Raw genomic sequence first — 21,171 nt, forward strand, 5'->3', positions numbered from 1 at the left:
CTGGAAACTCTGCATCTAACAGGTGCTCAATACATGTTGGCTGAGCAAGCATATCCACAACGGGCACTCAATGGCAATACACGTTGGCCGAGCAAGCATATCCACAATGGGCACTCAATGGCTGGCTCTCCAGTGGTCCCCGGGAAAAAGCCACAAGCCCAGACTTGCTGTCTATGCAGATCTGTGTTCCGGTAAATCCTTTAACTCAGTCAAGATAGAATCCAGTTTCTCCCCTACCTGCCACTGTCCAGGGTTATCTCCCAGTTCAGGCCCCCAATGTTCGTCTCCCAGGAACGCATGATTCGGCCTCCACTGGACACAGTGATTGCATCTGGAAAAGAAAAGATCATGGTGAAGTCATTTCCCACTTGTTCTGTCGCCTCCTAGGGTCCCACTGTGAGCAATGGCCTCACCTCTGATTTCTGGATGCAAATACATGTTAAACAGGTACCTGTCCTTCACTGTCAGGAGTCCCCCATCTCCTTTCCCTACCAGATCCTGTACAGATGACGGAGCCAAGGAATGGGACAGGGAGCCGGCCACACAATGGAGACACGGGAGGACTCTGCTTACCCTGTCCGTGAAGCAGCATGGCATCCACAGTCCCTTCTGCCGTGCCCTTGTCAACATGGCGCCACACTGAGAGACATGAAAGTTAGACGTTACTATGAACAGAAGGAGGCAACCCAGAAGACTAAGAGATAAATGAAGAGCTCTTCATTTGCACAGCAATGTCCAATTTTATTTCGAGGGAGTGAAGGAGTACAGCTAACTGGCAGTGATCCAGTACCATTCACGGGGTAATGAGCGTAGAAGGGGTTAAGGGGAGCCACTACTGTCCAGGCCCCACTACCACCCCATCAAACATAAACAAACAACAATAAGATTAATAAAATCCATCCAAGTCACAAGAAAAATAGTGATCATAAATTCTATTTCCATTATTTTAGTGCCTAAAAACATCCAGCCAATGTAGGTAATTGAGGGTATGTGAGAGTTTACTGCAAAGTAGAATAATGTGTTTTCTGCAGCAGCATCTTTTTTTGAGACAAGGTCTTGCTCTACTGCGCAGGTTGGAGTGCACTGGCGTGATCACAGCTCACTGTAGCCTCAACCTGCTGGGCTCAAGCAAGAATCCCACCTCAGTCTCCCAAGTAGCTGGGACTCTAGGCACACGCCACCATGCCTGACTAATTTTTTTAATTTTAGACATAGGGCCTCACTGTGATCCCCAGGCTGGTCTCGAACTCCTGAGCTCAAGTGATCCTCCCGCCTGGGCTTGCAGCAATATCCTATTTAAGGGCACTCAGGATTCAGGCTAAGAGAATAAACTGCAAAGGTCAGTTATAGGAATATACAAATATTCAAAGATGATAAGACTGAAAAAAGTATCAGAATCCACTAGGAGAGGCGTCTTTTGGCCAACATGTCCCTTAATCAGGAATCAGCCAGGCAGAGTTGGCAATGGTAAGCCTTACATCCCTTAGGCAGCCAGTAGACACAGTTCCCAGTTCACTCACAGATCTCCCCAGTTCTGGAAGTTAATGCTGCAATCACATTCTTCTCTGTGGCTACAACCAACTTCTTAGATCCAGGGGAAAATTCCAAGGAGGCAAACTTGAGCTTCCCAACGTATTGCTGTCTCCTGAGGAAAAGAAAAGAGTACAGGGGAACGTAAGGAGCTAAAATCACCATTCCACAAAATGCTCCAGAAAAGAACAAATCACAGGGCTATCACCATCACACTCATTTTAGGACATATAAGAAGGGTTTGTGGCAGGGCGCGGTGGCTCATGCCTGTAATCCCAGCACTTCAGGAGGCCGAGGCGGGCAGATCACAAGGTCAGGAAATCGAGACCATCCTGACTAACACAGTGAAATCCCATCTCTACTAAAAATACAAAAAATCAGTCGGGTGTGGTGGCAGACGCCTGTAGTCCCAGCTACTCGGGAGGCTGAGGCAGGAAAATGGCATGAACCTGGGAGGCGGAGCTTGCAGTGAGTCCAGATCACGCCACTACACTCCAGCCTGGAGGATAGAGCGAGACTCCGCCTCAAAAAAAAAAAACCGGAAGTGTTTATTAGCCAGGCTCTGTGGCTCACACCTGTAATCCCAACACTTTGGGAGGCCGATGTGGGTGGATCACCTGAGGTCAGGAGTTCGAGGCCAGCCTGACCAACATGGAGAAACCCCCGTCTCTACGAAAAATACAAAATTGGCTGGGCATGGTGGCTCATGCCTGTAATCCCAGCTACTCGGGAGGCTGAGGCAGGAGAATGGCTTGAACCCAGGAGGTGGAGGTTGCAGTGAGCCGAGATCGCGCCACTGCACTCCAGCCTGGGCAACAAGAGGGAAACTCCGTCTCAAAAAAAAAAAGAAAAGAAAAGAAAGAAAGAAAAGTCTTAAACAGAGTCCTTTCCCCCCTCATCAGCCTAGCCTGGCCCTGGGCTCAGAGCAGAGTTGCCCAAAACACTAAGCAGTTCGGAAATGCCATTCATTCATTCATTCATTCACAAAAAGAAAATTAAGAAAATTGCATATACCTAGTATTCTGCAACATTAGATACATATATCACCTGCTATATATGTGTAATATACACATATGACATTCTGAACAGTTGTGCACATCATTAAAAATGTAACTTATGTTGTATTTGTCCCACTGTCTGGCATAACAGGTACTCAACATATATGTGAATCAACTTTTCCAAGACAGAAAATATTTCAGAGGAGGAGAAATCTGAGCTGGGCCCTGAAGAATAAAGTGTAAAGAGCAATAATAACAGGTAACATTTAATGACTGCATTCAATGAGCCAGGCATTGTTCTAAGTAATTTAATTGGACTGTCTCATTCATTCTCACAAGTACTGTAGTAGATAACAGACTGTTAGTAAACCCATTCTATAGACAAAGAAACCAAGGCACAGAGTGGTTAAGCCACTTTCCCCAAGATCACACAACTCTTAATTGGTAAAATTTAAACAAAAGCAAGCTACTCCAGGGCCTTAAGGAAGATGTGAGTGGGTGAATGAAGGAATGAATGGCATATTCTAGCTGCTTAGAGTTTTGGGCAATCCTGCACTGAGCCCAGGGCCAGACTAGGTTGATGAGAGGGGGAAAAGGGTTCAGTTTAGGACTTTTAAGACGAAAGCTCCTGTTCAAATGCCTACAAGACACCAATACGAGTAGGAATTAAAGTTCACTGACGGCTTGGTGACCTCTGACACCTGGTAGACCAGAAACCTGACAGTCAAAGAAATGGAACCTGACGAGGGAGGACAGGATTAGTGACCTCTGACCAGCACCCCAAGCATGCCTGGATGGCAGGGCCGGCTTACACACAAGGATCAGCTTAGAAGGACCCCTAACACTTGGTTTAAAGCTCTGCTTCGAACGACTTTAAATCCTTAATTTTTGAACAAGGCGCCCCACGTTTTCATTTTGTACTGGGTCCTGCAAATTATGCGGCCAATCCTGTTACATGACAACCCCCTTCCCTTTAGCAGACAGGAGACAGGTACCGTGGAAACAGCACTTATCTCTCGAATATGTTCCACACGTACGCACCAATCAAACTTGCCCACTTGGTCTTCGTAGACCGCGGCCACAGGAATCAGCAGCGCTGCCCAAATCCAGAAACGAGAAGCCCACTCAGCCGCCATGATGCGAGCGCAGGCACCGCCCACAGCCGTCCCGGCATGCACCGGGCCGCGGGCTCCGCCTCCGCGGGACCAGAGAGTTGGGACCGTGCGCGAGGCCCACGGTCGGACGCTCGAGATTCGGGGATTTCCTCGGAACGGGGGAAGTCGCCCTACAGGCGCGGGAGAAAGCGCAGGTGGTGGCTCGGCAGGAAAAGGCAGGTTGCAGTGCACACTGGGTCAGGCACACGCGAGGGGCAGCCCCCGAGAGCCGTCCCAGAGGCCCCCGCGCCGCCGGGGTCCTAACGGGGTGCACCGTCTTCCGCCGCACGTGGATTCAGCGCAATGCCCAAATCCAAGCGGGACAAGAAAGGTGGGCGAAGGGGGCGTTGGGCCCCGGGAGGGACCTCCGTGGGTTGGCTGCCCAGCCTGCGGTGAGAGCTTCGGGGCGGCGGGGGCGCAGAATGGAACGCCAGGCCATCCTCGAGGTGTTCCGCTGCCTCGCTGCTAGCTGGAATGGGGGCTTCGAGGCTGTAAAACTGCCAGAGGGGGCTGACGCCTGGTCGGGTCCGGGGAGCGGAGACTCTTTTGCCTAGTTTCAAGTGCTCTTACAAGGCCTACTGTGCCGGGAGGCAGCTCCTGAACACCGCCCCCGGCTGTGCCTGGTGCCGTTTCTGCCCACTTTTCCCAACCTCGGCCCTTTCTCATCTTCCTGCGCTCCCGCCACCCTGGCTGCCTTTCCCCGTTCCCTTCTTTCAGCACAGGCTTGTTCCCGTGTCCGGCGTTGTGTGTCTGCAGTTGTTTCTGTCTGGTATGCTTACCTCTTCGTATGACTTGCTCCTTTTCCGTTGTCAGTTAATAGGACTCCTCTGAGACAGGGTCTCGCTCTGTTGCCCAGGCTGGAGTGCAGTGGCGCCACAGGCCGGGTGCGGTAGCTCACGCCTGTAATCCCAGCACTTTGGGAGGCCAAGGCGGGTGGATCATCTGAGGTCGGGAGTTCCAGACCAGCCTGGCCAATATGGTGAAACCCCTTCTCTACTAAAAATACTAAAAATTAGATGGGCGTGGTGGCGGGTGCCTGTAATGCCAGCTACTTGGGAGACTGAGGCGGGAGAATCGCTTGAGCCCGGGAGGGAGAGGTTGCAATGAGCCGAGATCGCGCCACTGCACTCCATCGTGGGCGCGACAGAGCGAGACTCCGTCTCAAAAATAAGTCACTGCAGCCTCGACCTCCTTGGCTTAAGCGATCCTCCCACCTCAGCCTCCCGAGCAGCTGAGACTACAGGCGCACACCACCACACCCAGCTAGGTTTTGTTGTTCTTGTTGTTTTATAGAGACGACTTTCAGTGTGTTGCCAAAGCTGGTCTCGAACGCCTGGGCTCCAACGACCCTCCCGCCTCACCCTCCCAAAGTACTGGGATTACAGGAGTGAGCCACTACGCCCGACTTGAGCACCTCTTAAGAGACCATTTTTGACCACTTTTGCTGTGGTGGCATCTCTTTTAACCCGACTCCCTGGCATATTCAAAAATATTCAGGGGTCTGGCACTTTCTAGGCGTTGAAGGATACAGCAGTTACAAAGAAGGCCTATTTCTTATCGAGCCTAACGTTTCAGGGGAAACACATTCCACAAAATGCTAAAAATCAGATTGAGTAAAAGTGGGGTGAAGAGACGGCGATATTTTGTATAATGTGGTCAGGAAAGGTCTCACTGATGAGGTGACAGATGAACAGAAAATTAAAGGAAGCGAGCAACCTGTGGAATTGTGCACCTGTGGAATTATCTGGGCGAGTGCTGTTGCAAGTAGAGGGAACATAAACTGAAAAGGCTCTGAAGTGGGAGCAGATTTGACATGTTTGGGACAAGAGGCCAGTGGGGCTGGAGCAGAAGGAGCCAAATACAGTTGGGGGAGGGGGTTAGGCAGAGAGGGCAGGACTTCCTCGGCCTTAGTGAGGCATTGGCTTTCCTGCCCAGGTGAAGTGGGTAGCAGAGGACCCATGTGATTGACCTTTGCTTATAAAGGGTCACTCTGGTTGCCTTGGTGAGAATAGTTGGGAAAGACAGGGCAGAGGGCAGGGATGGAAGCACTGAGGCCAGCATTAATCCAAGAGGGTGATGCTGACTTGAGCCAAAGGTGTAACAGTGGAAATGATGGGAAGTGGCCCTCTATATTTCGTTTGTCTCCCTCTGCTCCACTTACCATTGACTGATGTCAGTGTCTTTGTCCATGTGGTACCTTGTTAAGAGGGGCTGAGTGCTGGGCAGGTTAAAGAAGAGAGGCCCGGGTTCTTTGTGAAGGCGCCCGGGGCTTTGCAGTTGGAGTTCTGTTAAGTGTTTCTGGAACGATTTGATTCTGTGGAGGGGGTCCAGGTCAGGTCTGGCAAATGCAAACTCTCTGGGTAGAGGGCAAATTGGGCCCCAGCCATTTTTACAGTAGAGGTACATGTTCCTCCCCAGAGAGGTGTTGCTGCATCTGTGGGTCCAAATTGTAAAACTGGAGTGCAGATACGTAACAGGAGATTCAGTCCCCAGTCTCATGGTTGCACAGGATAGGCCAGCTAGACCGGCCTCTGCATCATGGTCAAGAGCAGCAAGGGGCCAGGTGTGGTGGCTCACACCTGTGATTCCAACACTTTCGGAGGCTGAGGTAGGCAGATCTCTTGAGCCCAGGCATTCAAGACCAACCTGGGCAACATGGCAAAACCCATCTCTGCAAAAATACAAAACTTACCTGGGCATGGTGGTGCATTTCTATGGTCCCAGCCAAAAATAGCAGGCCATGGTGGTGTGTGCCTGTAGTCCTGTGGGAGGATTGCCTGAGCCCAGGAGCTCAAGGTTGCAGTGAGCCAAGATCGTGCCACTGCATGCCAGTCTGGGTGACAGAGTGAGATCCCATCTCAAAAAAGAAATAAAAAACAGGGGCCTGCCTCAGCCAGCAGGTGAGGTCTGCCACCGAGAGCACTCCCAGCAGCAGGAACACTCTCCACCCCCACACCGCAATCAAGGTTTTTGGGTCAGCCTTAGGGTCTAAGAAAGGCCTAGTTTGTCTAAATAGCAGGAGTTATATCCAGAGAGCTTCAGGGCCAGGAGTGCTAATGAGTAGGCATTCCATGGGCCCTGGGAATGGCTTTGTGGGCCAGAAATGATGGCCACGAAGGCCTTGCTGCCTTTTTTCAGAATGGCTGCATCCAACTGAGCTCTCTGCCAAAGGGGAGAAAAAAATAAGTCTCCAGTGCATCTAGATTGGTCTCTCATCATCTCTCTCCTTTTTGTTTTTATTAGTCTCCTTAACCAAAGCTGCCAAGAAAGGCTTGGAATTGAAACAAAACCTGATAGAAGAGGTAAGAGGTTGTTCTTTTTCTAGAGCTTGCAATTGTTTGTTTTATAAAGGCAGGTATAGGACTGTTGGCCAGGGGAGCATACTATTGGAAAAAAAAATCTCCAAGCTGCTAATCCAGCCCTTTTTCCTCCAGCAGCAGCGCCAGCAAAAACTTCCATAGTGATGATTTCCAGCTTTGACTAGCTCATACTCTGTGCCCTGCCCTGCACTAAGTGTTTCATATGTGTCATTCCACTCCATCCTCATAACATCCCTGAGATGTGGGTACTAGCTGATGATGTTGCTGTTTTGCATTTGGGGCCACTGAAGCTTATAGAGGTTTGTTAGCCTGCCCGATGACAAAAAACAGGAGGAGGCCAGGAACGGTGGGCCATGCCTGTAATCCCAGCACTCTGGGAGCCCAAGTGGTCAGATGGCTTGAGTCTGAGGGTTCAAGAGCAGCCTGGACAACATGACAAACCCTCATCTCTACAAAAAGAAAAGAAAAAAAAAACTAGCTGGACATGGCGGTATGCAGCCTGGGCAACAGAGTGAGACCCTGTCTTTAAAAAAAAAAAAAAAAGCTGGAAGATTTACCAGGTGTAGGTGACTGCACCAACCCACTATCTGAACAGCTTCTGACTTGCCAGCCTGGGCTGCAGGCTGGATGAAACAGTCTCCTCCTGCACAGTGACTCCACTCCTGGAGGCTGCCTCCTGGTGGCTTTGGCCAGCACCATGTGCAGAGCAGTGCCAATCAGCTGCCTCCCCTTATAACAGTGAGGCTTCGTGTGTTTCCACGTTGCGGGACCCTTCCTAGTGTGGGTGAATGTTTCTAGGTTAACCGTTGATGGTCGGTTCCACTGTTGGTCATAGATAAGTGAGAAACCTGGAAAAGGCCGTGGGGTGTAGATCCGTGGCTCAGCCTCCCCTGTAGTTAGGGATCCTAATTTCGGTAATAGAGGTAGGAGACAACCCAATTAGAGGCCTCCAGTTCTTCCAGTTTCCATAGTTGTCAGGGGCCCAGAGCAGATTCATTCTCATCTGAGGCCAGGGTAGTGCCCATTGTATGCTGCTGCTTGAACTCAGAGCCTGGTGAATTGTCCCACAGCTTCGGAAATGTGTGGACACCTACAAGTACCTTTTCATCTTCTCTGTGGCCAACATGAGGAACAGCAAGCTGAAGGACATCCGGAACGCCTGGAAGCACAGCCGGTGAGCGGGCAGGGGGAAGAAGGCCCTTCTGAGTGGGGACCCAGCCAGGCTGCTCTCAGTCAAAGTATAGGAGCAATTTCTGACCCTTTAGGTGCCTGGGTCATGCCACTGACACCTTAGTAACGACGAAGTGCTACCTGCCACTGAAGAGCACTTCCTTTTCACTGTTACAGCTGGTCTTGGGCCGGGTGCGGTGGCTCATGCCTGTAATCCTAGCACTTCGGGAGGCTGAAGCAGGCAGATCACCTGAGGTAGGAGTTCGAGACCAGCCTGGCCAACATAGCAAAACCCCTTCTCTACTGAAAATACAAAAATTAGCCGGGCATGATGGCGGACACCTATAATATAATCTCAGCTACTTGGGAGGATGAGGCAGAAGAATTGCTTGAACCCGTGAGGTTCAAGTGAGCTGAGATCGCACCATTGCACTCCAGCCTGGGTGACAGAGTAAAATTCCATCTCAAAAAGAAAAAAAGCAGATTTTGCACTGAGCTTCTGTGACTTGGCAATTGAGGAGACGTTTGAGAGGTGGTCCTTTCCGGAGAAGTGGCCCTTTAACCCTGGACTTTGGGCCATTTAGGAGCATCACACCAGTTTTAGAATGTCAGCATGGGCACTGGGACACAGACAGTGACCTGGGAGCAGGATGCAGGAGCCACATGGCCAGTTTCTGTCCTGGAGCAGGTGGCTCTGGTGTTGGTCTCCTGCCGCCCCAGCTCTGGTTCAGGCTGTTAACGTGCGTCCTGCATACATCCAGACGGAGAACCCGTACATGATGCTCGTGATGGACTGGGAGACAAAATGTTACCATGTCAGGGGTCTGTGGGTGGGAACATAATGAGAGGACCCCGAGGTGGGGACAGTGTGGCCAGGCAGCATGGAGAAGTGAGTGCCACTGGCTCAGCCTGGGCCTGAGCTCACTGGGGACCAGAGCTGCTTTGCATGTTGCTGAGGGGCGGGGAGGGCAGGGCACTTCCTTCACAGAACGCTCCTTCTCTTGCTTGGTAGGATGTTCTTTGGCAAAAACAAGGTTATGATGGTGGCCTTGGGTCGGAGCCCATCTGATGAGTACAAAGACAACCTGCACCAGGTAAGTCTCTGGTTTTTCACGGGGTGGGGCTGAGGCAGAGCCGCCTTCTCTCCCACTACTCCCACGTGATAGCCTCCCCCAGCCATCGGCTGGCCCGTGGCTCAGGGAGAGCAGGGCCTGGCTTAAAGCTCTGGGTTCTCCCTTCACCTCCGGACCCAGGGAATAGCACCCTTCCTGCCTCCCACTCCTTCGTGCTATGACGACCAGAAACGTCTTTAAACATTGCCAAATGTCCCCTGGTGAGCAAAAACGTGCCTAGTAGAGAACCACTGCTCTAATGTGACCAAGCTGGCCTCACTCTTGATTTGTAGGTCAGCAAAAGGTTGAGGGGTGAAGTGGGTCTCCTGTTCACCAACCGCGCAAAGGAGGAGGTGAATGAGTAAGTACTGCTGAGGAACGGAGAGAAGGAGGCGGGTGACGGGGATTTCAGGGAGGGGATGATGCAGGGACTTCATTCCATATGCGGCATCAAGTTGGAACTGCTCCTGGAAGCCTGTCACTGAGCTAGTGACCTGGGACTACAGCCCTCTGCCCTCTCCAGCATGGTGCGGTGGGCTGGCTGCTGGCCAGCAGCCAAGGTCAGTGAAGGCCCAGGGCCACGGGACACTTGGGGGAGCCTGACTCATGGGCTGGTGGTATGGCCAGGAGCATCCCCTCCTACCACTTCTCTTTCCCTTAGGTGGTTCACAAAATACACAGAAATGGACTACGCCCGCGCTGGTAACAAAGCAGCTTTCACTGTGAGCCTGGACCCGGGGCCGCTGGAGCAGTTCCCCCACTCCATGGAGCCACAGCTCAGGCAGCTGGGCCTGCCCACCACCCTCAAGAGAGGTATGGGCAGCCCTGGAGCCAAAAGGTCACAGCCTAGAGTCCAAGAGCACAAGCCTGCAAGCTCATCCCTTTCTGGCTGAGCAAGTTATTTCTACAAGCCTCCATTTTCTCATGTGAAAATGGGGCTAAGAGTGCACGCCTCACAGTTGGGGTGAAAGCAGACAGTAACTTATAGTCTTGCAGCTGTTGAGGGACAGGGACATCAGGGGCCTGGCGCCTGTTTAAAAAAAAAAAAAAAAAGTCAAAAAATTAGACAGCCATGGTGGTGTGTGCCTGTGGTCCTAGCTACATGGGAGGCCGAAGCAAGAGGATCACTTGAACCCAGGAGGTCAAGGCTGTGGCGAATCAAAGGGACCTCAGGGAGACAGCCACTGCCCAGTGTGTGATGGACCTGTGGGGAGGGCAGTGGCTGACTGGATTCCTCCTAACGTGGCAGGGACAGAGAGGGCTCTGCAGGCCTCTGGGCCAGAGGTAACTGAGAGCCACCCTCTTCTGCAGGTGTGGTGACTCTGCTATCCGACTATGAGGTGTGCAAGGAGGGCGACGTGCTGACCCCAGAGCAGGCTCGCGTCCTGGTGAGTCTTGCGCCTTGAGGGCTATTGCAGGAGGGGCCGCTGGCTGGCTTCTGCCTGCTGAAAACGACCCCCTGCACTTTGAATACCTTCATTCTTCCTGATTCTTTGTTCCCTTTGTCTCTTGCAGAAACTTTTTGGGTATGAGATGGCTGAATTCAAGGTAACCATCAAATACATGTGGGATTCACAGTCGGGAAGGTTCCAGCAGATGGGAGACGACTTGCCAGAGAGCGCATCCGAGTCCACAGAAGAGTCAGACTCAGAAGACGATGACTGAAAGGGACTCAGGACTGACCTAGAACCTTCTGGGTCTCACTGGACCATGCAGGACTGCTGCCGCCGCTCTGGAGAGAGCAGCTGTTTATTTGTCTGTAGACAGGGAACGTGATGGGCACTGACCTCCTGTAAATAATAAAACTCTGGGCCAGGTGCGGTGGCTCACGCCAGTAATCCCGGCACATTGGGAGGCCGAGGCAGGCAGACCATAAGGTCAGGAGATTAAGACCATCCTGGCTAACACGGTGAAACCCCGTCTCTACTAAAAATAGAAAAAAAAAAACTAACTGGGCATAGTGGTGTGCGCCTGTAGTCCCAGCTACTCAGGAGGCTGAGGCTGGAGAATCGCTTCAACCCGGGAGGCGGAGGTTGCTGTGAGCCAAGATCGGGCCACTGCACTCCAGCCTGGTCAACAGAGCAAAACTCCGTCCAAAAAAAAAATATAACTTTGCAGGATGTCTGCCCTGCAGACAACAAGAGGGAGAAGAAGACTCTTAGAAAAGAGGCCTTTGGTGAGCCCAGAAGTTTGAAACCAGCCTGGGCAATTCAGCAAGATCCCATCTCTACAAAAAAATTTTTTAAAAGTAGGCGTGGTGCCACGTGCCTGTGGTCCCCACCACTTGGGAGGCTGAGGTGGGAGAATTGCTTAAGCCTGAGAGTTGGAGGCTCAGTGATGCCACTGCACTCCAGCCTGGGTGGCCATTGGATTTGTTCTGCTTGGATTGCCTTAGTTTGCCTTGTCAGCCAACTTCCACTGGCTGCCGTGACAGCGCAGCTCCACACCAGAGTTGGGGTTTCTCTTCAGCCCTGGGTACCCCTTGGCAGAGGGATTTGCTGAGGAAAATTAGGTATCCACACACTTCCAAACCAGGGCTGCGGATCTGACAGATGCCAGGAAGACAGGCTTGGGCTGAGGGTGACATCACTGCAAGAGTCGAGAGCCAGCGTCTAAAGTTTCCATGGCATCCTGGGAGGTTTTATTCTTGATGACTCTAATGGTAGATTTTTGTCCACCTTGTATTTGTTTTGTTTGTTTTGTTTTTTCTGTTTTAAAATTTTAACAGAGATAGGGTTTCACCATGTTGCCCAGGCTGGTCTCAAACTCCTGAACTCAAGAGATCTACCCACCTTGGCCTCCCAAAGTGCTGGGATTATAGGTGTGAACCACCACATCCAGTCCACATTGTTCTATTTGTATTTCATGAAAGCAGTTCTGAATGAGAGTAAATCAGCTTCAGGGTGCACAGTGGCCCTCTTTTTTCTGCTGTGCATGGAAGAGAGGGCCACCTCCAGCCCCACTGTTGGGAGGTCAGGCTGGATCCCACAGTGTGGGGCGACATTCACAAGGGCATTGTGCCCGATACCTTCTCACTGCCTCTGCTCTTTGACGACTTCCTACTCCCTCCCACTTCTCACCACGCCCTTGGGAAGGACAGCAGGAAGCAGGCTGCGGGCAGAAGAAGAAATGAATACCAGGTTCACCCAGGCCTGGGCCAGGTCAGGTGCCAGCCTCAGTAGGAAGTGCTGAAGGAGAGCTCAGTCCCGGCCCTCTTGCCTCCCAAGGGTGACCAGAAAGACTGCAGGAGTGTAGAGGACGATCTGCAAACTGGGCAGAGAGGGGAAAGCAGCCTACAACCGTTTAAGGCCAAAACTGACTGGGGGGAGAGGATGAAGGGTGGCAGGTGGTGCCTTTTGCACCTGAGCCAGGTCTAGCCAGACCTAGAGAAAGTAGTGGGACGTTCAGGTGCCAGGCTTGGTTAGCGACCTCCATGACAGCCAACTTCAAGGACCCTTCCTCTGCTGCTGACAATTTCTCCAACTGCTCCACCCAGGATGATCACGTCCCTCCCAGTCACGGCCCCGCTGCTGACTGGGCTGTGGTTATTCATGTATGCCTTGTATTACTGCTTGCAAACAGCCGTGGCCATTGAGCTCTAAAGCCCTGCTTCCAGACTGTCTCAGCTGCAGACAGCTGACTTCAGAGCCACTCATCTGCTCAGCAGCTGGGTAAACCCGGGTCAGTGACCCAGCCTTTCAGCTTCAAACTTCCTTTGCTTTTCAGGCCGCTTGTCTGAATTAGAAATTGTGTGAAGCACTTTGCCTGCAGACCTGGCATTTAACAGGTGCTCACTAAAGGGGAGCCGGAACCATATAAAGCCAAGCTGGAGAAGGGGGTTAGGGACAGCAGGGAGAGGGAAGCCCCACCACTACACACAGGGTTGGACTGTCTCCAGGGTGGGCAGCCAGGGGCCCAGTAAAGGCTAATGGTTAAAAATGTAGATTTCAGATCATATGCAGTGGCTCACACCTATAATCCCAGCAATTTGGGATGCCAAGGTGGGAGGATTACTTGAGCCCAGGGACTAAAGATCAGCCCAGGCAATGTCGTGAGACCTCTGTCTCCAAAAAATACAGAAGTTAGTCACGTGGTGGTATATTCCTGTGGTTCCAGTTACATGAGAGACTGAACCGGAGGATTGCCTGAGCCCTGGAGGTAAGGCTGCAGTGAACCATGATCAAGCCACTGCACTCCAGCCTGGGTGACAGAGGAAGACCCTGTCCCCGCAAAAAGAAAAACGTAAAGTTTCCGTCAAACCCACATTCATTCCCTACCACGTGAAGACCCTACTCAAGTGAAATTGCCTCTTTGAGCCAGTTTCCTCACGTGAAATTGAGATGGCCATACCTAACAGGGCCATCCCAATAACTAGTGTTGGTAACCTGGCCACTTAAGTAATTTGTCTAAGAACAGGTTTATCACCCAAAAGAACTGGGTCATGGAGAGCCTTCATAGGAAGAAAACGACTTATCTCAAAAATCACCTAACGACTGTATACCCCTTGCAGCTTCCCCAGTCTCCCCACCCCTACAGAATTTGAAACTGCTGAGCATCTAGAGACAGCTGGGTTACCTGCAGCTTGCGAGTGGTCCATCGCAGGGCAGCCGAGGCCATACCAGGGGCACTGGTGCTAATACACAATGTGCAGGACCTGCTCCACCAGGGCAATGGCCTGGAAGTGGTGCTCCTTCCAGAAGCCGAGTGCGAGGAGGGGATTGCACAGGGGTCAGTACTAGGGGTCTTCTCAGGGCGGATACCCGCACCCAGGTCCCTGAAGTACTGAGGGGCTAATGGCTTCTAAGTAGACGTCTTACATTTTTGAGCATCAGAATGCATGCAGGTTTCTGGGCCCCTTATCCATGTTCTTGGTTGGTTAGAGGGGAGGCAGTGGGAAAGAATCCTTGCATTTGGCCAGGCGTGATGGCCATACCTGTAATCAAGCATTTTGGGAGGCCAAGGAGGGAGGATCGCTTGATGTCAGAAGTTAGAAGTCAGCCAAGATAACATAGGGAGACCTCCCGTCTCTACAAAAAAACAAAAATTAGCCGGGCGTAGTGATGTGCGCCTCTAGTCTCAGCTGCTCTGGAGGCTGAGGCAGGAAGATCACTTGAGCCTGGGAGGTCGAGGCTGCAGGGAGAGGTGATCGGGTCTCCACACTCCATCCTGGACAAGAGAGAGAGACCCCATTTCGAAGAAAAAACCTTAGCACTTAACCTCACCAGTTGTTAACACAAACACCCGCCACCTTAGGGCCCCTCAGCACCACACCTGTGTGCCCTGGAGGACACGGGGACCCAGGACAAGTCCTGACCTCCATTCCTGGCTCTGTGGACTTGGCTGAGCCACCTGCCCTCACCTTCTCAGTGAGGAAAGGAAATGTCCCGTGCCAGCCCCATGCGCTAAATGCCAGGTATAAAGGTGGTAAGGGGCCTGGCCAGCTTTGCACACTGGAAAGAACAGACGGGATGAAACCCAGCAGGCCTCAATTCTCCAGGGCTGTAGCCTGGGCCCTGCAGTGTGAAAAGCTTGAGAAAACCTCCACTTAGGACAGTGGTTCCTGAACATGGCCAGAATTAACAGAAACCCTTGGTGTTTCTGATTAGCCTTATCATCCATATAAGGATGTAAATCGGCCGGGAGTGGTGGCTCAAGCCTGTAATCCCAGCACTTTGGGAGGCCGAGACGGGCGGATCACGAGGTCAGGAGATTGAGACCATCCTGGCTAACACGGTGAAACCTCGTCTCTACTAAAATACAAAACTAGCCAGGCGAGGTGGCGGGCGCCTGTAGTCCCAGCTACTCGGGAGGCTGAGGCAGGAGAATGTCGTGAACCCGGGAGGCTGAGCTTGCAGTGAGCTGAGATCCAGCCACTGCACTCCAGCCTGGGCGACAGAGCAAGACTCCGCCTCAAAAAAAAAAAAAAAAAAAGCCATGGTAAAACAGGCTTACTAAACTAAAAATCCATGCAGCAGAAATGTACTTGTTCATACACAATTGTGGAGCCTGGCGCTCTTACTTTCCTGTTGCTTCTGCAATGTATTCAGAATGGCCAAATTTGAGACACTGGTGATGCCAACCAACCCAGTCACTGGGAACAACCAGGTCAGAAATGAAGCAAGTAGGGCAGCCCATGGCCCTCTCTGCAGCCTGAAGTTTCAGGAATTTCCCTCCTTGTGAATTCCTATGGGCAAAATCTATGTCACCTCCTTCTCCAGTATTTTTTTTTTTTTTTTTTTGAAACGGAGTCTCGCTCTGTCACCCAGGCTGGAGTGCAGTGGCATGATCTCGGCTCACTGAAAGCTCCACCTCCCAGGTTCACGCCATTCTCCTGCCTCAGTGTCCCGAGTAGTGGAACTATAGGCGCCCGCCACCACGCCCAGCTAATTTTTTGCATTTTTAGTAGAGACAGGGTTTCACCATATAAGCTAGGATGGTCTCGATCTCCTGACCTTGTGATCCGCCCGCCTCGGCCTCCCAAAGTGCTGGGATTACAGGGGTAAGCCACCGCGCCCGACCCTTCTCCATTCTTTTATACAGCACAGAGCAGTTTCCTCAGTTTGAGGATGAAGAAATATATTAGACACTCTCCAGATCCAGCTCTGCTCCTTTAGGTCTTTTTGTTCCTTCTCATTTGTTTTTAAATTAACAAATACAAATTGTATCTATATTTAAGGTGCTGTTTGGGAACTGTCTCTTGAAGAAGCTCTTTAGATAGAAAATGGCTGAGGGAGGAGGTGGAGTGGGAAAAAAGAAGAGAAAAAAGATATGAAATGGCTGAATTCAAGTGGCCATCAGCTGTGTTTGACATATAGTATCCAGAAGATTGGATAACAGGTGGGATGTGGCATAGTAGAGAATGCATCCCTGATGGGGATACTCGGGAGTCTCAGCAGCTCCTGCGGCTCATCTCGACTTGACCACTCAGGACCGTTGCTCCCAATGTTGAGAGTTTATTTTCCTAAGATAACCACCCCATGTTCTCAGATGTTCTTTGCACAGGTATCTTTGACTCCCCTCCCAGGACACGAGAGTGATGCTATGGACTTCTGAGGCTGGGACATAAAAGGCCACATGGCTTCTGCCTAGTTTGCTTGAGATGGGCACCCTTGGAAGTCACATGCAGAAGGATGTGTGTGCCGGGTGATGACAGCAGCTGATAAGTGAATGTCTTCAGGCGACCCTAGCCTACAGCTGCTAAATCACGTCTCAGACACTGGAGAACAGATGAGGCTTCCCCGCTGAGTTCTGCCCAAACAGTGGGTTTGCCACCACCCAGCTAATTTTTTGTATATTTTGTCAAGATGGGATTTCACCGCGTTGCCCAGGCTGCTCTTGAACTCCTGGGTTCAAGCAATTCCTTTGCCTAGGCCTCTCAAAGTTCTGGGATTTCAGGCATGAGACACTGTGCTCGGCCTGTTGTGTTTTTTAAAAACAACTATATTGAGACATAATTCAGACACTATACAGTTGATCTACTCAGAGTGATGATTTAATGCTGTTTCAGGTATTCGGAGTTGTACAACCATCACAGTCAATTTCAGAGCATCTTCATAAGCACCCCCAAAAGAAACCCTGCACTCATTAGCAGTGAATCTCCATTTCCTCGCAAACCTCCTCCCAGTCCTGGGCAAGCACTCATCTACTTTCTGTCTCCAATAGATTTGTCTATTCTGGACATTTCATATAAACGAAACCATACAATAGGAAACCTTTTGTAACTGGCTTCTTTAACTTAACATGTCTTCAAGGTGCGCTTACATTGTAGATGTTTCACTACTTCTGTTTGTTTGTTTGTTTGTTTGTTTGTTTGGAAACAGGGTTTGGTCTGTCACTCAGGGTGGAGTGCAGTGGCACAATCATAGCTCACTCCAGACTTGCATACCTGAGCTCAAGCAATCCGCCCGCCTCAACTTCCCGAGCAGCTGGGACTACAGGCGTGTGCCACGGGGCCCCACCAACTTTCCTTTTATGTTTAGTAGAGACAGGGTCTCGCTTTGTTGCTCACACTGGTCTGGAACTCCTATCTTCAATCAGTCCTCCTGCCTTGGCCTCTCAAAGTGCTGAGATTAAAGGTGTGAGCCACTTTTTTTTTTTAAATGGCCAAATAATAGTCTTTTCTATGAATATACCACATTTTCCTTATCCATTCATTCATTGATGGACATTTGGGTTGTTTTTAATTATCAGCTATTATGAGTAATGACACTGTGAAAACTCATGCCCAAGTTTTTTGTGGGGAGATATGTTTTCACTTCTCTTGGCTATATACCCACAAGTGGAACTGCTGAATCCTATGGTAATTTTATGTTTAATCCTTTGAGAAATTGCCAAACTATTTTCCAAAGTGGTTGTACCATTTTACATTCCCTCCATCAGTGTGTGAATTTTCTCCCGTCTGTCTCTTGCTCACTCTCTTGCCATGTGACACGCTGGCGCCGCTTCCCCTTCTGCCATGATTGTAAGCTTCCTGAGGCCCTCCCCAGGAGCAGATGCTGGCACCACACCTTCTTGTACAGACTGCAGAACCGTGAGCCAAAGAAACCTCTTTTCTTTGTAAATGACCCAGTCTCAGGTATTCTTTTATAGCAATGGAAACAGACTAACACACAGCATCCTGGGAGGCTTTATTCTTCGTTTGGTGGTGACTCTACTGTTAAGTTTTTATCCAAATACTTCCATCCCTAAGAATTTACTGAGGCAGTTCTAAATTAGAAAAAGCATGAGAGAGCAAAAGAGGTGACAGAAGAGCCTTGGGCAGCCTGAACCACGATGGGCCTAGATGAAGTAGTTGGGACATTCGTGGGCAAACAAATGCCAGGCTTGATTAAAGGCATCCACGACAGCTGGCTCCAGGGGCCCTTCCTCTGCCGCTGCCAAGTTCTGCTCCAGCTGCTCCAGGCTGGACATGCCCAGGATGACCGCGTCCCCGTGGGCACCCTGAAAGGGAGACAGCCAGACTTCAACCCTCTTCTGCTGCATAGCGACTCCACTCACAGCCCTCCCAATCACGCCCCTACCGAGATTTGGGCTATCTTATATCCCATATGTCCAGAAAGAACTTAAGGTGCCTTGGATAGCTGTACCCATATGACTCGAAACCTGTATTATTTCCCCTACTGCCACATGATGCTTCCAGACAGACCTACATTCACAGCCCAGTTCTGCCCCCCAGCAGCTGTGTAAACGTGGCTAAGTTATTAAAACCTCTCTGAGACTCAATCCTCTTCTCTATTTCAACATAATTATGTGTATGAAAAAGTAATGTAGAGCACTTAGCTCCCATTTATTGAGCACCTACTGTATATGTGCCAGACACTATTGCAACATCTAAGGCTGGAGTTGGAGAAAAATTTGAAAGAGGAAGACATGAGGCACTGAGAGAGGGAAATTCCAGCTCCCACCAAAAGGATGAGACTAGTGGGCTTTACAGTTAAACCTGTGTTAAAATGCATTCCCCTTTCATAGCTGGGTGAAACTCAGTTTCCTCATCAATAACACTGGGACAGTCATTTCATAAAGCCGAAGGAATAATGAAATCCCTGCAGCAAAACCCTCATTACAAAGCCTGGTACTCAAATACCATCAGAGACCAATGGCAAGGCGGAGCACAGTGGCTCACAGCTGTAATCCCAGCACTTTCAGAGGCTGAGGAGGGTGAATTGTCTGAGCTCAGGAGTTTGAGACCAGACTAGGCAGCTTGACGAAACTCAGTCTCTACTATAAATACAAACAATTAGCTGGGCACGGTGGTGCATATCTGTGATCCCAGCTACTCGGGAGGCTGGGGGAGGAGAATTGCTTGAGTCTGGGAGGCAGAAGTTGCAGTGACCTGAGATCACGCCACTGCACTCCAGCTGGGGTAACAGAGCCAGACTCGGTATCAAAATTAAAAAAAAAAAAAAAGAAAACAAAACAAAAAAAACAGTGGGAAGAGTGTTTATGAGAGTTAGAAGAAAGACATTTCAGAGGAATCGAGAAAACAAATGCTTTGGGCTTCACCTAAATGCTGGTCCCCCTGGCAGGGAAGAAGCTGAGCGCCCAGGGTCACTGGTTACCTGCAGCTGTGAGTGGTGGTACATCCACCGGAGGGCGGCGGAGGTCGTGCTGGGGGTGCTGGCACCATATGCAGCCTGCAGGGCCTTCTCCACCAGGGCAATGCCCTCGAAGTGGTTCTCCTTCCAGAAGCTGGAAAGGGGGGACGGTGGCACAGGGGTCAGTACCATCGGGGTCATACTGGGAGCCACAACCAAAGGGTCATACAGGGCCACTGCCCCACCCCACACCCGGTAGCCCTGAGGGGAGGGTGTCCTTTCTGGTCACAGGTCTCCCACTCTGTTGGGCATCAGAACCACCCGAGATGCCGGCCCTCTCAACAGAGACCTCGACGAATCTTTATTCCTGAGAACTCATCGCCCTGCTCTTATTTTCCCCTAGGGACACGAAGGCCACTGGGATGGAACAGGACTCGGCCCCAGGCCTCCTGGACCTCCCTCCAGGGCTCCTTCTTTCCTTCCTAGCAGGTGATTGCTCAGGAAAGAGCTATGACTTCAAGACCCTGAGGTCCAGGGAGCCTCATTTCCTCCTGGAGGTCCCAAGACAACAAGAAAACACACAGAGGGTTTGGAAATTCCTGAAGGAATGCAGGGGAGTAGGTGCAGCAGCGAGGAAAGGCCTTACCCCAGGAGCAGCCAGGACTTCATTCCACATAAAGCTGACCCCACCCCAGCCATCCACACCAAGCACCCCCAGCTCACCAATTCCTATAGAACTCTGCCCATTGAGTCCCAAAGAAGCGGCCCACGGGCTGTTTCCCGTCCTTGTCCTCATACTTGTACCTGCCAGTCAGCAGGCCCCCTGCGGGAAGGCAGCAATCAGCCCCCCGGCCCAGAGTGCCCCAGAAGCTGCTACATCCCTCAGGGCTCTGGACTAGGGGAGGGGCAGGGACCCAGGAGGGCTGAAGGACACAGCCCAGCCACTTGTCAAACCCTCCCTGCTTCCCAGGTCCTGGGCTGGGCATCTGTGGGTCGGGAATAGGCTGAGACAGGGTCAGGAATGCTCCATGTACCAGCCAGAGGGTTGTAGGCATAGAACCTCAGTCCAAAGTGCCTGAGGCAGGGGAGGAGCTCCGTTTCCACTTGCCGGGTGGTGGCGCTGTACATGCCCTGCAGGGAGAGAGACCCCCGGAGAGAAAGTGGATGTGTCAAAAGAAGGGACCTCAAATGTACCCTTATAGAGTCCTTATTTCAGACCTTATCAATTCTAGGACATTAACCATCTGGGCATATACTTATTCTTACTGGTGCTGGTGAAAGGGGCTTATGCTCGAGGAAAATTCATTCATTCCACCAACTTTCATGAGCACCAACTACGGGCTGGTTGTCAGATTTAGATTCTTAAGCCAAAAGGACAGGGTCCCTTCCCTCAAGGTTTTATAATAAGGTCAAGTATAACAGTTATAATCGAGTAATGAGGCAATCTTAATAGACTAGAAAGTTCTGTGACCAGTGCCTGGCGCCAAACCGGTGTACAAATATTTGTGCAATGAATCATGAGGAGGTAAACAAGGACCTGAGGTCTCAGGGTCTTCTGGGCCCATCTAGAAAGGCTTCCAGAGGATGAGACATGTATATGAGACCTGAACCCTTCTCCCAGGGAAGGGGCAGTGGCAGGGAAGGGGCAGTGGCGGGGAAGGGACAGTGGCGGGGAAGGGACAGTGGCGGGGAAGGGGCAGTGGCAGGGAAGGGCATGTTCCAGGCTGAGTGCAGGGCCAGGTGGGGAAGGAAGGGTCCAAGGTGTACAGATAGGCAGGAAGGAAGAAGATGCCTAGTGGCCAGCCTGAGGAGCTTGAATGTTATTCTCAGAGTACCTGGGAGCCATCTGCAGG

At 51.1% G+C, this 21,171-nt stretch overlaps 3 protein-coding genes across 8 annotated transcripts in view; 1 reads left to right on the forward strand and 2 right to left on the reverse strand.

Annotated features, from left to right (window-relative positions):
- Nucleotides 1-3,708, reverse strand: part of EMC1 (ER membrane protein complex subunit 1) — a 29,251-nt gene extending 25,543 nt beyond the window's left edge. For all 5 annotated transcript variants that reach the window (XM_017851973.1, XM_017851972.1, XM_017851970.1 and 2 more), the window contains exons 1-4: nucleotides 3,570-3,708; nucleotides 1,521-1,645; nucleotides 574-639; nucleotides 238-331 (exon numbers count right to left, since the gene is read on the reverse strand). In XM_017851973.1, coding sequence (XP_017707462.1) covers nucleotides 238-331; nucleotides 574-639; nucleotides 1,521-1,645; nucleotides 3,570-3,664 — 380 coding nt within the window. In that variant the 5' untranslated portion in view covers nucleotides 3,665-3,708. The remainder of the gene's footprint in view (nucleotides 1-237; nucleotides 332-573; nucleotides 640-1,520; nucleotides 1,646-3,569) is intronic.
- A 43-nt stretch (nucleotides 3,709-3,751) lies between these two features.
- MRTO4 (MRT4 homolog, ribosome maturation factor) lies at nucleotides 3,752-11,379 on the forward strand. The gene is made up of 8 exons (XM_017851974.1): nucleotides 3,752-4,013; nucleotides 6,926-6,984; nucleotides 8,073-8,176; nucleotides 9,185-9,266; nucleotides 9,578-9,645; nucleotides 9,946-10,097; nucleotides 10,596-10,672; nucleotides 10,800-11,379. The coding sequence occupies exons 1-8, from the start codon at nucleotides 3,986-3,988 to the stop codon at nucleotides 10,947-10,949; spliced, it is 720 nt and encodes a 239-aa protein (XP_017707463.1). The 5' UTR covers nucleotides 3,752-3,985; the 3' UTR covers nucleotides 10,950-11,379.
- Nucleotides 11,380-17,892: 6,513 nt separating this feature from the next.
- LOC108515264 (aflatoxin B1 aldehyde reductase member 3) overlaps nucleotides 17,893-21,171 on the reverse strand; it is a 23,369-nt gene continuing 20,090 nt past the window's right edge. The window contains exons 4-7 of one of the 2 annotated variants that reach the window (XM_017851977.1): nucleotides 20,353-20,449; nucleotides 20,042-20,141; nucleotides 19,343-19,472; nucleotides 17,893-18,224 (exon numbers count right to left, since the gene is read on the reverse strand). In XM_017851977.1, the coding sequence (XP_017707466.1) occupies nucleotides 18,063-18,224; nucleotides 19,343-19,472; nucleotides 20,042-20,141; nucleotides 20,353-20,449 (489 nt within the window). In that variant the 3' untranslated portion in view covers nucleotides 17,893-18,062. The remainder of the gene's footprint in view (nucleotides 18,225-19,342; nucleotides 19,473-20,041; nucleotides 20,142-20,352; nucleotides 20,450-21,171) is intronic. The other variant, XM_017851978.1, reaches the window with a different exon arrangement.

Source organism: Rhinopithecus bieti, unplaced genomic scaffold (genome assembly GCF_001698545.2).
Source record: "Rhinopithecus bieti isolate Rb0 unplaced genomic scaffold, ASM169854v2 scaffold_33652, whole genome shotgun sequence".
Taxonomy (NCBI): domain Eukaryota; kingdom Metazoa; phylum Chordata; class Mammalia; order Primates; family Cercopithecidae; genus Rhinopithecus; species Rhinopithecus bieti.